Below are 15,286 nucleotides of genomic sequence, written 5' to 3'. Positions count from 1 at the left end.
ACCACATACCACTTACTAAGTACCCCAAACTGATAGTTTTCTGCTATTTATAAAGAAGTCATAATTATGAGATCCTGTAAAACAGACTAGGAGGGGTTTATATCTTTGTTGATCTATCTCTCCTGCCATATCTAAGTTATTCTTGATAGATATTTATCCAATATGCAGTGAGGATCCCATAACATCTATGGTAAGTCTATTCCAGTGATTAATTTTCCTTGATCTTGAAAAGTCTTTCTGGATTCTAAAATACATTTTTATAGTCTAAACACATTGCTTTTTGTCCTGCATTGGTTGTGTAAAGATTTCTTTTTTTTCTACATAGCTGAAGAATTCTGAGAGTTCTTACCTCAGTCATTTTTGCTCTGTGTAAAACAACTGCCAGTTCTACATTCTTTCTTTATAAGCTGTATTTTCTAGATCTTTGATAATTCTTGTTATTGTTTTACATAATTCCTCCTTCCTGAATTATGGCGTCCAAAACTGGGCATGGTACCGTGGGCCTTATTTGTTCTCAGCAGCAGAAATATTTCACATATCTTACAGGTAAAATTCTCACTGTATGATGTTTGCCTGTTTGTACGACATTATATTGTTATCTCATTCTGTGATCATCTACAACCCCTAATTCTTCTGTATAGCCAGACATCCCTTGTATGTACACTTTGGATTACCCCTAAATATATGAAATAATTTCCCTCATTTTTGAAGACCAGTCTGAACTCTTCCAAAGTAATTCCAGTCCCTTCCTCCTTAATGCCATCTGCAAATTCCTCTGCATATTTTCTTTAGTTTTTTCTGCATCTTCATTTCCTCTCTACCTTCATGCAAGCAATTAATGAAAATGTGAAATAGTACTAGACCAAAAAGAGGGTGCTCTGAACTCAGTTTGGTCTGTCCTCCTTGACAGCACACCCTGTATAAACGGCTGGAACACCATACTAATAGGCTCTGGCAGTACTCCCCAGTTCTGTTCGTTTTGTGTTACCCTGTATTATTTGCCAGGATTGTCAGTTTTGATGCCAAGATATATAACATCTTACCCAACAAAAAGATCTGAATTATTTTATTTTTATTCCATGAGAGTGTTGTTCATCATCTTCTGAGTACCTGCATATTGTTTGTTTGACTGTTTGCTACATTTCCTCTTGCCCCCTGAGTTACAGTTGGACTGACTGATCTGTAATTCTCTGCCCACTTTTTAAACAGTGTTTATATCTTTTTTTCCTACTGCCTGAAAGCTCTCTGTGCTCTTTGGATTCTCACAAGCAACTGTCAATGGATGATTCTGCAGTCTCAGCCTGGTTGCTGCAAACTCCCAGCTGAACAAGCCCACCCGGGATCACTCTTTCCAGAGCCCTGGCAGAGACACTTCGCCCCTGGCCAAGCTTTGGTTCAGGCTAAAGAGCAATGGTCCTCAGGCCTGTGGTGGACTGGTCAGCTGGAAAGCTCCTGGCTCACATACAAGGGACTGAAGGTGCTGTGGAAAAATATTTTGAAAGGCGGTTTTGAAACCCAAAAATGCAAGATAGCCATTGTATAGAACAAGATAATGAGAGCTGAAATGAAGATATCTATCTTGCCTATGCTATTGACCAGCAGCCAGCTACTTAACCCTATAAATATGACCGTCAGGATGGGCCCAGCTGGAGCCCTCTGCAAACTGCAGCAGGACTGCAGGACAGGTGAGTCTCCCCTTGAGCAGGGATGCGTCTCCAGGTTTGGGATTCCTTACCCGAGACCAAGAGATCCTTCCTTACCCAAGGTGAAGAGATCCCTTACCCATGACAGGTCCTCAGTAAGTAACTAATAGCATGCTGAATTAATACTAATGAAACATTACTAATCCATGTAGCTACCCAACGTTATTATTAAACACTGTATAGATAACCCCATTAGGCATAAACTGTTGTGCAAGCCTGAGACCAAGATCAGACCTAGCAACACCCAGGCTCCATGAGGAGTTTAGAAAGCAAATAGGTACACTCTGAACCGCGTGACTCAACAGGAGGGTCTTCACGCTTTTCATCTCCTGTGTCTGTATGAATTATTCTAACTCGATTCTACTGAATTTTCCTTTTTATGTTCCTTCCATGCAGTAATTAATAAGGTGAACCTTGCCATCAAACTCACTGAACCTTGTCAAACCACTGTTAAACTTTGTTAAATTCCATCAAATTTATTGAACCCTGACAAATTATTATTTTATCTCAGTAAAACATATTGCTGCTTCTCTCTTTTGAGGTGCATTCCACTCATCCCTGACATTAGCCTAGTCTCAATTCTCAGTCCTAGATCACTGGTGCAGCTGTGCTAGTTGATTGCACTTGGTAATTTCAGTAAACACTGGATCATGGAGAGAGACATTAAATACTTTTCCCCCCTTCTCTATGTCATGACTTGTTTTAATGCTCCTTTCTTTTCTAAAAATGATGACTATATCATGATCATTCTTTCTTATGATGCCCGTGATGTTCACATTCTCAGCCACAGCAGCTTTTGTAGCAGTTGTAATGAAATAGCACATTCCCCTCCATTTGTTTTCTCCGCCTTCTACAGAGTGCTTCCACACCTTTCCAGAGTTTTCTGCGTAGTCTGTGTCCTTCTGCATTGCTTTCTCATCAAAATGATAATTTCCCATTGGTATGAAGTTTTTGAAGACGCATCTCCATTATCTTCTTTATTTACAGCCTACAATAATCTCCTATGTGCCAGTAACATTGCTTTTACTGAGAAATATTTAGTCACTCTAGGCTCCAATAAACCTTCTAGATTAAGTGTACACATCCTTGAAACAGCTTTTTAGTTTTAGATAACTTTCCTGAACAGACCATACATGTCTGCATGAACTATCCAACCAAATCTCTATCGTGCCAGTTAAGACACAAATTTGAATATTATTTAAGACTTCTAGCCATTCCTGTTTCCTATCCTCTTGCATTACTACATAACAAACTATTCAGTGTGTGTGTGTGTGTGTGTGTGTGTGTATGGTAGTTATCTATTAGTATATAATGAGCATATAATAAATATGTATTTGTATATAATGAACTAAGATGTTTCTGCTTACCCCTCTCAGTACCAGATCAGGAAAATACTTCCTTCCACATCTGTGTCTTCATACCAATTGCTGTCTTGTATGGAGCTCCTTGGTTCACATGCTTTAGCTGTTGCCGACTGCAGCCCTGCAGCGGAATCCCAGGGGAGCACAGGCTGGCGGTCAGTGTTCAAGGAACGTTTGGATGACCCGCCTAGTCATATGGCTTAGTTTTAGGTAGTCCTGTGAGGAGCTGGGAGTTGGTCTCAATGGTCCTTATGGGTCCTTTCCAACTCCAACAAGATATTCTGTGGCTCTGTGACCTCAGCAGGGCTCCTGTCCCACACCCTGCCCACAGCAGGCTCAGCTGCAGGCTCTGACCAGGCTCCTCAAGGCATTCCCCAGCCAGGACTTGAAAACTCTCCAAGGCTGGAGGCAGCACAGCTTCCCTGTATCCTGGCCCCACTGCCAGGCTGTTCCTGTGGGCAAAAGGCTGCTTCTTATCTCTGGCCTGATCCTCTGGTGTTTCACTTTATCACTGTTGTCCCTCACCCTTTCACCACATACTGATGTGAAAAGCCTGGCTCTTCGTAGATAGCAGGGAGCTGTGTTATGGGGGTTTTGGGGGTCCTCCAAATACCTACTCAGGTCAGCTAATTTAGTTTACCTGTAATCTAAGTTTATGGTTAAATTTAGGCTCAAAGGAAAAATGGATGCTGCAAGTCTGAAAGAGAGCATAGTTAAGCCAAGTTAGGAATACTAGTGAAAGTCCTCTTACATACACTTCCATGCAAAAGGATTACACTGTGAGTGGGAAGGTGCTTTTCTGAAGCCCAAGCCACTGTGATTTAACAAGGCTTGAATTTAGAACAGGTACACAGCTCTGATCATCACTGGAGTCTATTTCTTAGCAGACTCTCTCCTGATTGATTAATGGTCCTTAGCTTCCAGTGCAGCCTTTCTGTGTGGCCTGGGACCCTATGCAAACTCAAACCCAGCTCGCTGACAAATTTTGAGATGGACAACATTGCCCAAGTAAAGTTTGGACAAGTTTGGAACCACAATAAGAGAAAAAATCTTGTGTGTGCTCGCAGGTGGATTAACAAAGCTGTAATTACTGAGGGTCTGCCAAAAGGGGAGTCTGAGGTAGACAGCAAGAAATTGGAAGGTGTTCTTCCTCATATAAATTTTGGAAAGATTCTCAGGACCACCCCCCGTACACTGTGATCCCTTGCTCAGTTGCAGAACGTGCCTGCTCTACAGCTGATCGCTTCAACGAGTGATTGTTGGTGGTGCTTACACCACGTTGAAATTGTCCCAGTGTTGTGAGACCAAATGAAAAAAGCACAGGAGCAAAAAGCATATCATCACACTGTGCTGCTGTATGGGAAACCCCTCAAGACACTCCATCTCTTGGCACAGGTACAAAAAGACGCAAAACCACAAAGACAGAGAAGCACTTCAACAGTGGCCTTTGGTGCCAAGACCAAAGTCTGAGCTCAATATTGGTGCTGAGCTCAATAACTTCTGCAGCGCCAGAAGCATATAGTCACAGGCAAACTCTTTACATCAGGTTGCTGACATGGGGAACAACATGGTAGCAATGAATAAGCCACTGAAGAATGATACCAGGATTGCTGAGACCATGGTGATACAGTTCTGGTGCAGAGGCAGAAAGTGTGGTCTTACTGCATTTTGCTTTCAGCTTGTCTGGACAAAACAGCTCCTGAAGAGGCACTCCTCAGTGCCAGAAGGGCTGAGATTTCACAGAAACTGCAGGGACCTGGAAAGTCTCTGGTCAAACAGTATAATCCAGAGTGCTGTATCTAATAGCTATCTAACAGTCCCCAAAGTCATAGATAAACATCTGGCTTTCCACACTTTAAAACATGAGCATAGGCTGCAGTTGTGGAACCTTTAGGAACTTCCAGGAAAAATGTACATAGCAGGGAGGGTTACATGGAGGAAAAGGAAAAGAGGCTGATGCACAGACTATCAAATTTGTTTTCCTTCCTATTAGTGCTGGTTCTGTAGAGTATATAGGTAGAAAATAGTACTGGACAAGCACACTGTGATGGTGCGGTAATTGATATCAAGACCTGACCACAAAGCAGGTGGCACAAAGCGGTCAGAGTGACCATCAAGTAACTCTGCTGGAGCTAAAATCAAGGGAAAGGCTCCAACAGCTCAGCTGTTTGTTCCCAACATACAGAAAAGCTGTGCACTGAAAAAATTCATTCCACATGTGATGGCAACACAGCACAAATGAGAAAGGGATCCTCTTGCAGCTACTGGTGGTGACTGCAGAGCAGCAACAGATGGGTTACAAATCCATTCAGGTTCTGTTCTGCTGAGTTGGAAAGGAGTTTGCATTTTCTTTTGAGTCTGCTGCCTGCTGAGGAGGAATGACGTAGTCTCAGAAAGTCTTCAGTGTTAACTCTAGGTCTATCTTTGGCTTTGCCAGAATGTAGAGATAAAGATAACTTTTTCCCTGCCTGTCATCATTGGATAAAAAAAAAGAAAAAAAAAAAGATAACACATCTACCCCAATAATTACAGAATCTTGATTTTTCCTGCATGGTTTAAACAACTGGCAAAGTAAGCAACTGACCAGACAGAACTAGACATAGAAGGCAGCCATGTCCTCTAGGTCTCTGGGACCTAGTTCTGTGCTCTGTAGCATGTCTAGCATTCTATGTATTCATTTGAGGTACTTGGCTCTAGCTATATCACAGGCTTCACGTAGCTTAATGATTCCAGCTCAGAGCTGGAAAATCTGTCATATATACTGCTGTGGATTATGTTCAAGGAGTTCATAGTCAGACCTGAATCAGACTACACCCACAGTGAAAAAAAAAAATCCCCAAACCATCCAGAATAATAAACTCTTGCAGACACAAATAGCAGTTCTAATATGGAAATGTGCTGATGTACCATTTTCTACTCACAAACTCACAGTAACTGTTCCGAAGATGGCTCACACATCTTAACAGATTATCCAGGAATTGGACACTTTCTGTGGGTTAAGACTGCACCAATGGGACTGCAATTTCTATAAGCAGCAAACTGCGAAAACAATGCTTTTCTTGATAGCTAATTCTCTGTGAATGAAATGAGTGAAAACAAAAGGCTTATTTCTTGGGAAAAAGTATGTTTCTGAAGAGTTGTCATGGTAAGCACAGTGTGTTGCTTTGAACTGCTGCACTCATGTCTATGCTGCTATATACATATGGCAGTATGGCCAGAGGAGCTTTCAGCAGAGAAATGTCCTTTTGGTCTGCTATTTGAACCAATATGCCAACTCAGTAATTATTTTACATTTTGAGAGTCTGCTCTAAAACATGTTTGCTTCCCCCGTGTAACTAGTCAGACACCTCATTTTGCATAACAGGTTCGTTTCCAGTCTTAAAAAAAGAATTTGGACACTGAGTCATGTGAACAGGATGGCATCCTCTAGACCTGTTACAACTGAGTGACACATAACTGCCACCTTTGGCTACATTGCAAAGAAACCATTATAAAATATGGCCTACCCACACAGCAAACTTCAGTCTTTGAAAACTCAATTTGCTTTAAAACAAAGAAAACTTTTGCATGCTCTGGTGTATGCACAAATACTTCCCTACTCTAAAATACAGACTGAATTTCTGTCTGTGCCATGGCTTACCTGCTGAAGCTGTTACAGACTACAATGAAGCCTATCAAGAAACCAGCCTGTTAAGAAACCACATGAAACCAGATTTCACCATACCTCTGGGTTATGCATGCTGACGTATCTTGACTCATACCTCTGAAAAAAAGACTGATTTTTCTATTTATAATTCAGTCTCAGTATGAAACAGTTCATCTTGAACTCTAATTTCCACCCAAATTATTTCTAGTTTTACCAGTGGGTTACATCTAACCTGGCAAGTTAAACTCCAGATTTTTCTATTCAAGACCGAAGCTCAGAAATTTAAGGTTTTAACTGCATCTTTGTTTCGCTTAGGATATAAGAAAGCCTGCTCCTTGTGTATGAAGCTTTGTACCTTGACAAACCAAGGCTACTGGAGCAAGCAAGCAGAATATACACCATATTTGCCTTTCCCAATATTCCTTTTTAAAAGCTTTGTGGAAAGTTTTCTAGCAAAATGGATCAGGCATACAAGATAATTTTCAGTTTCATCAAGCACTGCATTTTCGTATTTTCCCTTTTCTCAGGGATTCTATGTATCGTTTAGTCTTCTCCTTACTAATGAATCCTAACACCCAAACCTCTGGGTCCTACTCAAAAACAGGGAATACTTCCCCTCAGACTACTCCTGTATTATTCTAGGAAATCCTGATCTAAATTAGGAGTCTCCAAATCCAAAATTATATCTGAGGTGAAGTTTCTGGAAGCTAAGCTGTAGAAGCTCAGCTAGCCTGTCGTAAAGAAAACTGTAGCAGAACTTTACACAGCTCTTCACTGGAGAGTGACACCTTAACAGTCACTGCAACAACCACATGGAAGAAGGTAACTCATTTCTTGCCAAACATTGTTACAACAGAAGAGATGGTGCTTTTCAGCTAGAAGGTAACAGTATCCATCTTGAATGCCCATTCTGCCCTGAGTCTACTGAATAAAACTGACGTGGCTTAAAAAAAAATAAAAAAAAAAGATAGATGCCTAATTGACAGAATAATAATATCATTTTAGGAAAAGGAATGCAGAAGTGCTGCAATAATCTCACTAAGCACTAGTTCAATCAAAGAGCACTTTTCAAAACAGAATTTGAAGAATGAAGCCAAAGGTAACAACTGTGCGAAGCCATCAAGTATACTCTGAATAAGCTACTGCTACAAAGCTAAGTTACCGTGAGCATTGTGTCAGGAAAAAAAACCCCAAAACCTCAAGTCATGAACAACGACTTGTTACAGCTAGGAAAAACAGCCAGGGAGGCATAAAGCTTAGAAACTACAAAAATTAAATTAACAATTTATAACTACAGAAGCAATTAGTAATTTAGAAATACAGCTGAAGTAGTGTGGACCAGCATACCATAAGAACACACAGGAAGATGTCTGAGTGTTTGCAGAATTAGTTACTTGAAGCACATCCAACATCAGTTTGCAGTAGCAGGGAAATGGGGCAAGTATGGTAAACAAGGGAAGTATTAATACTTCACCCGCAAACTATTTAAGCCCATACATGAATATAATGAAATATTTAGGCTGCAAGTGTTGTACTGTGGTTAAGTTTCTAGGAAGATGATATCACATAAACCAATTCAGCAATTACAAGGAAAAAGTGCAAAGCAGTCAGCAAGCAGAGTCAGTGTTGAGTGGAGTTTCAACTAGCAAAATATCCTTTCTGTACAGCTTTGTACCATGATTCTCATTTCAAGAACATCACTGGATGTTCTTTCTGTTGACAAGGAACAGTTCGGTAACACTTAGTATAATTACACTTTAATGAAACATTAAAGTTCTTCCTAAAATGTTATAAAGATATAATACATTTGTAATATAATGTAAAGGCTCTACATGAAAATGAAATGTCTTGGTAAAAAATACAGATTAAATGTTACTGCAGCAAAACAAAGTCATTACAATTACATTTGTGGATTTATTTTTTTTTTTAAATAAAACCAGCACTACTGACTGGCACATACAGACAAAATACAGAGAGAGTTTTCTTCCTTGGTACAGTATTCAATCAAGTAGCACTGCAACAAACATTGATTTCATGCATAAGTGCAGACAGGATTTTAAACTCTGCATATAGTACTAATTTCAGCTTTTGTACAGCCCCATTTGCAACACATTCCTGCCAAACCCAGAGATTCTCGTTTTCTTCTGGGATACGTAGCCCAAAGATAACTGTTTGACCCCATGGGGTTTGCAGTTCCTGTTCCTCCCCTGTCCTTCTGAACAGCTTCCTCCAGCTGGTGAACAAGTTCTTTGAAGTCATCTGCCGCAGGTACATATTCATTATAGTAATTTAAACTATACAAGTCCTTAAACATCTCCCATCCAAGAAGCAGGCTGCTTCTCTGCAACTGCTCCACTTCAGGACCCAAAATTGATTGCAGCTTTAAGTTTCCCAGTAGTTTGTTACTTGCTGTTTGTGTAGACTCTGTTTAAAGAGAAGACTTTTGTTACTGCAGGACTATCAAGAGGAGCATGGAGCTTTAAGAAATAGCAACAAAACAAAGCACTGTTATCTGGCAGAACTGTCAGTACTGCATAGTCTCCACTCCATGATTTACTTACAGCTTACTTTTAGGGGAATCTGTGTTTTAAAGGCCACACTGCCTGTCAAACATGGAGAGCACATGGCTGCAACTGTACATCCTATCACATCTGCAGTGCGACTGATACAGAAGTGTCAAAAATGCTATAAAAATAAAATTTTGTTGTAAAGACGTACCCAGAAACCACACAGACCTATGTCATGTAGCTCATGAATTGGGTTAGATCACTCCTCTCCCATGCACAATCACACAAGTAGCATCATATGAAGAACAAACATAGGGAGGACTAAATAAGCAAATATTCTATGTAAACTGCTTCTTACAGATTGTATATTTCTATAGCTATATTCAGCTGATACTTTCCACTCATTTCTTTCATTTCTCAAGGTCTCAAGGTATAGACCAGAGGCTTGTAGAATTTACTTAAACACCCTGCACCTTGCTGACTGAAGTGTTCTCAAAAATCCAGCAACTTCCTTTCACCCTATGCGTTTCTCTTGCTTTTACTTATGCAAGGCAATTAGCATTGCTTATTTCAGCTAATGTGAAGAAAAGAAGCTACTTCAAATCCTTAAGTTTAAAAAAATCCAAAGTGTTTGTCTTGTGGTCTTAATGCTGTTAATAAGAGGGGTTTTGTTTCAGAAAGCTGAAAGAACTTGAGAACATCTGGTAAATGTTATATTAATATGGCTAATTAATATACAGAAGCTAACTTTCAGATTGAACAGCTGCCTGAATATGTACAAAACCAGAAGTGGCTGTAGCTACTTTACTAATTAGACAGCAACTGCTACTTAGTAGTCTTTCAGGGCAGGTAGGACTTTTAGTTAGACAGCAAGGCAGCACAGTGGGGGCTCCCCATGACAGTGACTGATGCTCTCAGAAACGACTGTTAACAAAAAGGAAAACAAAGTTGGCTGGGAAAGAACACAATCTCAGCAGCGGCTGTACATACATAATTTCTTGTAAGTACAAAGGTGATTTATTTTCTACTCAACCTGTTGCGAGGAAAAGCAAAAAAAAACCACTCTCCAAGAAATCCAAAATACCAGCTTCATTAACCGCCTGAGGTTAACAGCCCGTTTGAACAAGAAAAAAAGCAGTTCTTCCATTACGCATTTTACATCTAAATCCAATTTTTGTCCTTGTCAAAAACGTCATTTTCACCATTCAAAATACCGACATGAATCAGAGTCATCACTTAAAATAACTGTTAACATTACTGTAGCTTGACAACAAAGCCCAGAAAACATCAGCTTACACTTTCTTAATATACTGGACTTGGAACACGTGACACTATTATCTGAGAAATATTTCACCAACCAGCCGTTTCACCGAGTAACCCTAAAGCAGTTCTTGCCGTTTCAGCTGTTACTGAAGCACCAGAGCCCCATCCACGCTCCAAGGTGCCAACTCCTGCACGGAGCAGCGCAGGCGAGTAATAAAACAACCCCGAACGACCCCGCACCCTGTAACGGCCCCAGCACAGCCCGCCGAGAGGGGCACAGCTCCCAGCCCCGGGCCCCCCAGCCCGCGCCGCACCTCCCCGCACGGCCACAAAGGCGGCGGGGGGGGGGGGGGGGCGGGGAAAGGTGTGGTTTTTCGTAGTTTTTTTTTCAAATAGAGAGTTCAGCGAGCCTCGGGCGCCGCAGGGCTGCTCGGGGCAGAGCAACGTCTCCGAACAGACCGAAAACTTCGCAGGTTGCCCCGGCTAACAACGCCCCACCGACGGCCGCGTCTTTTCCTCCGATTTTGCGGGTCTCCCTTCGCAAGTCGCGGGAGCGCGGCCCGCAGCGACAAGGGGAGGGACGGGGACGCTCCCGCCGCGGCTCGGGGGGGGAGAGGCGGGAAGCGCCGCGGGGCGCTCGCCCTTCCCCGCCGCCCCTCACCGCAGCTGTCCCGGGCGAGGCCAGAGGCGCCCCGAGACCACCTCCGCCCGGGGCTTGGGCGGGCGGCGCCGCGCCCCACGGCCGCCTGGCAGGGCTGAGCCCTCAGGCCCAGCCACCGCCCGCGCCCCGTCCGTCCCCGCCCGCTCCGCGGACACTCACTCACCGGCCGCGGGCGCCGGCTCCATGGCCAGCAGGGAGAGCCGCTTCCAGCGGGACCCGCCGCAGGTGAAGATGACGGCGCGGATGAACTCCCTGCCGCACAGCTTCACCCCGTACCCGTCCCCCTCGCCCGCGGGGAACGCGGCGGCCGCCACGCCCCGGCCGCGGAGCTGCCCCGGGGGCGCCGCGCAGAGCAGCACCGCCGCGGCGCAGAGGAGTCGCAGGCTGGCCCCCATGGCGCGCGCCGCCCGTGCCGTGCCCGTGCCGGTGCCCGTGCCCGTCCCGCCCGGCGGCTGCCCGCGCTCACGGCCTCGAGGCCAACCGCCGCCGCCCCGCGTGCCGCGCGCGCTGCCGCGGCCGCCGCCGCCTCCCGCCTTTTATGCGCTGAGGGCGGCGCTGAGTCACCGCCCCCGGCTCGGACGCCCCGCTGCTGGCCCCGGCTCCCTGGCCGGGCAGTCCCTGTGCCTGAAACGGGCGTCGAGGCACCCTCGGGCACAGCTCCCTCCTCTGTCCGCCCGTTGCTGGCTGTCGCGGCTCCTCACGCCCCGGTGAAGATGTACCCACCTTCGGCCGCCCTCCTCGGGCTCCCGGCTACCCACCGACCTGGAGACATACTCCAGCCCCTCCGCCGCACCACTCCCTCTCCATCTTTGCTTTTCCTGGCGGCGGTCATGTACCAGTTGCCAATGCCCTCTCAAATGACCCTTAAAATGTGAAAAACTTTTTTGCTCCTCTGTTACTTTCCCTTGCAGATCCAGAATCTGCATAACTACTGCTATCTCCTAAAAAAGCTGGCTGAAGCAAAAAGACAGAAGCAAGTAAGGTAAAATAAACATGCTTCTGCAGAACACAAGCTGTGGACCCCTGAGGTGGGATTTAATAGCCTGAATTCCTCTCCAGTTTGTTTTTCTCGAAACCCACGTTCAGTGGCAGCCATGGGCACCCAGGCATCAAGAGATGCCCCGGCTGACATGCGTGTCCTGCGGCTGTGGAGCTCCATGCCTGTGTTTCACCAGCAGCCCACAGCAGGCTCTCACTGACACAAGTGGCATTCTTTGCACTCACCAAGCAGAACTATGCACCCTCTGAAAGTAAACTTTGCTTTTGTTTGTTTGTTTGTTTGTTTTCCAGAACAATAGCAAGAAGGGGATGCTGTTCCCTTTTATAAACAGTCACACTGTGGAAAAGCAGAAAAGTTAATCTCTAAAACTGCAACAAATCTGTTGTCTATAGATCCTTTTGCATGAGGGCTATGCATTCTATCCCTTGAATACTGTTAGTGTACAGAGAAAAACCCTCAAAAGTCAATTTAGAAGGAGAGCACAAAGCAGACAAGCATCCACAGCCTAGTGTACAAAGGTGAATGATTCACCTGTGCTGGCAGAGAAGACATAAGACTCCAATCACATTTTCAAGGACTTGGGTGTTTTACACTGAACTGGATCTGGAAAGAGGCCGTGGAGAGCTAAAATAGTGAGCAACCTGCAAAGGTATCTACAGTTGGACTTTCTTTTTGGCCCAGTCTTAAATCTTTTAGACTGTAGTACCACTTCAACAGTAGACAGTATCATCCAGACTGTTACTAGGATGCAATCCACGTAAGTGGAGGCTGCCAGTCCAAAAATCCCGGAGAACAAAACCTTGATCTGTTTCTCCCTCAGTTAAAGTCTTAACTGCTATTCTGTCACAGACAAGTTCTGCAGGATCACAACTTGTACTTTTAAGGAGAGCAACAGCAGCTTGATCTTGTTAACATCGCAGACTTTTTCTGAAAATACCCATCGTATCAGGTGAACTTACTCGTAGACTGTAAGTAGTCTTATAGGCAAGGGAATTGTTTTCAGTGACTGGAGAGCAGTAGTTGTGTGCAATAGCACTACCAGGACTTTCAGGGCAATAAGGAAGGTTCCTCTGCCTCAGGCAGTGACTGACCTGGTGACTTACTTAGCTTGTAAACTAATGTATTTTATACCCCACTTTGATGCCCATACCCAATACTGGATCCAGTCTTTAAAAGCAGCAAAATGTCAGGTATGTCTTTCTCAGAGTTTTTACCAGGGATTTCTGAGAGAGGTCCCCAAACAGCAGGCTGATTTGTCAATCTAGCTGGAAAACTCCTGATCCTCCCCATGCTTTACTTTCCAAGTTATCCGGACCATCAGTTACTGTGGTGCCACATCTAACTCTCCCTAAGCAAAGGCTGGCATTATGGTGGCCTTTAGGTTTTTGGTAAGAACCTCATTTTTACAACCGTCAGAAGTACATAACCTCTGACTACAGCTGCTACATGGCAAGCCCTCAAGACTGGAAAGCAAATTGTTCAAAACATTTTCTCTGACCTCGTCTGCTTTTTTGTCAGGGCTACTGAATGTGAAAAACAATACTTTCCATGCTTTCCATTGTGCTTGTTGGTAGGTGATAAAGCACAAGTTGCCAAAGAGGCCTTGGAGAGAATGTCTTCTCAAGACATTCATAACTCCTCAGGGGAACCCACACCGCAGCGCCCTCCATCACTCTTCTTGTTGAAAAGCATTGGCTACAAATGCTCTTTTGCTAGGATTAAAGACTGCGACAACAGGCAGCAGGTTAATGAGTTTTATTAAGGATCATATCTGAATGACTTGGCAGTAGTTTGACGTTGCTTAATGTCACTATGCTTAATGCTGTTTCACTAGTAGGATATATTGCTCAGTATTTTATCTTCCAGCCATATTTTAGTAACATTGCCTTTGCATCTAGGTCTTTCGATTACGTCTACTATGATTTGAACTTACTATATTAGTCACATAACTTTCAACCATACAGGATTTTATACAAATATACAATCTCTCAGTAATATGTCATGAATTTAAATCAAGTCAGAGGTTAGGTTTATCTGTTCATCATAGCTAGAAAAACTATTTCTATTCAAAACAATGCACGCAGAAGAAAATTAATTTAAATACAACCAATATGAATTAACTGTCCACATTCTTACTCTTTGTATTATAAAGTAGAACAGACAACAGCAAAGAAAAGCATTTTGATTCATGATTTGTAGGGTCTTGCAGGGTAAGTACATCCAGTGTACTGTCTCAATGCAAGTATTTTGTATTTTTAAGTTTCGTAAAATAAGGTAAAGGTAATTGTACCATTTCTCTCCCTTGCACTAGATTTTGAATCTGCTGGCCAATAGCAATCAAAGTTTGTTAGAGGGTAGAGGATGTTTCATGAGAACAAATGGCTAAATAGAAAAGACACCCTTTAACAATACCTTGATAGCCTTGAATACCTTGAGTGAAAGGCATATTCACATGTTAAATGTCAATCTACACAGATGATCAGAAGTAGGACAGAAATGCACAGACTTCAGTAGTCTTTGTTTTCAGAGACTTTATTTCAAATTCATACAATTCACAGCTGCACAAACTGCTCAGTTTTTGAAAGCTGCCCAAACCTGAATTTAAAATATTTTTTAATATTTTAAGTTTGCTTAGTACCAGACAGAATTCTGCAAGACGTGAAATACAGCTGCATGTATGTGATTGGTGATGAAGTACCCAGCTGTCTTCATTACATGTGAGTTTTAGAAAGCAGTTCACCTTTAATAAAGCTAACAGTTAAAAAACGAAGAAATCCAAGCATTGTTATATGTATGTGTAAGTGCTTTCCCCTTCTACTTTTAAAAGTAGTGATATGCAGTCATAGTCATAAGACAACTTCAAAACATTTAGGAAGGGGCTGTAAGAATCAAATTTCCCCATTGCAAGGAAGGGTTCAGAAAAGTTACATCATTCATCCCAGCAATGAAGGAAGGAGCCCAAACTGGACCCCCAAAGTGACTTTGCTTGTTTCTCAACAATACTCATGTCCTATCAAAACCAGATTAAAAAGTGTGGGGCAGGCAGTTCATGGCTCACAAGTAGTGTGCAGTTTCTTGGATTCTAAATGAGTCATATCCATAATGAGAACATGAAGAGTTTAATTTTGACATCCTAATCAAGACT

At 43.1% G+C, this 15,286-nt stretch overlaps 1 protein-coding gene across 1 annotated transcript; it reads right to left on the bottom strand.

The window, feature by feature from the left end:
- Window positions 1–8,594: 8,594 nt before the first annotated feature.
- Window positions 8,595–11,587, bottom strand: LOC130142562 (relaxin-3-like). The gene is made up of 2 exons (XM_056324751.1): window positions 11,305–11,587; window positions 8,595–9,134 (listed from the first exon to the last, which is right to left on the bottom strand). Exons 1-2 carry the CDS (start codon window positions 11,534–11,536, stop codon window positions 8,767–8,769), a joined length of 600 nt encoding a protein of 199 aa, XP_056180726.1. The 5' UTR covers window positions 11,537–11,587; the 3' UTR covers window positions 8,595–8,766.
- Window positions 11,588–15,286: the final 3,699 nt, after the last annotated feature.

The sequence above is a fragment of the Falco biarmicus genome, chromosome Z (assembly GCF_023638135.1).
Source record: "Falco biarmicus isolate bFalBia1 chromosome Z, bFalBia1.pri, whole genome shotgun sequence".
Taxonomy (NCBI): domain Eukaryota; kingdom Metazoa; phylum Chordata; class Aves; order Falconiformes; family Falconidae; genus Falco; species Falco biarmicus.
The sequence above is the reverse complement of the archived record's forward strand: the minus strand, read 5'-3'. Positions and strand labels throughout refer to the sequence as shown.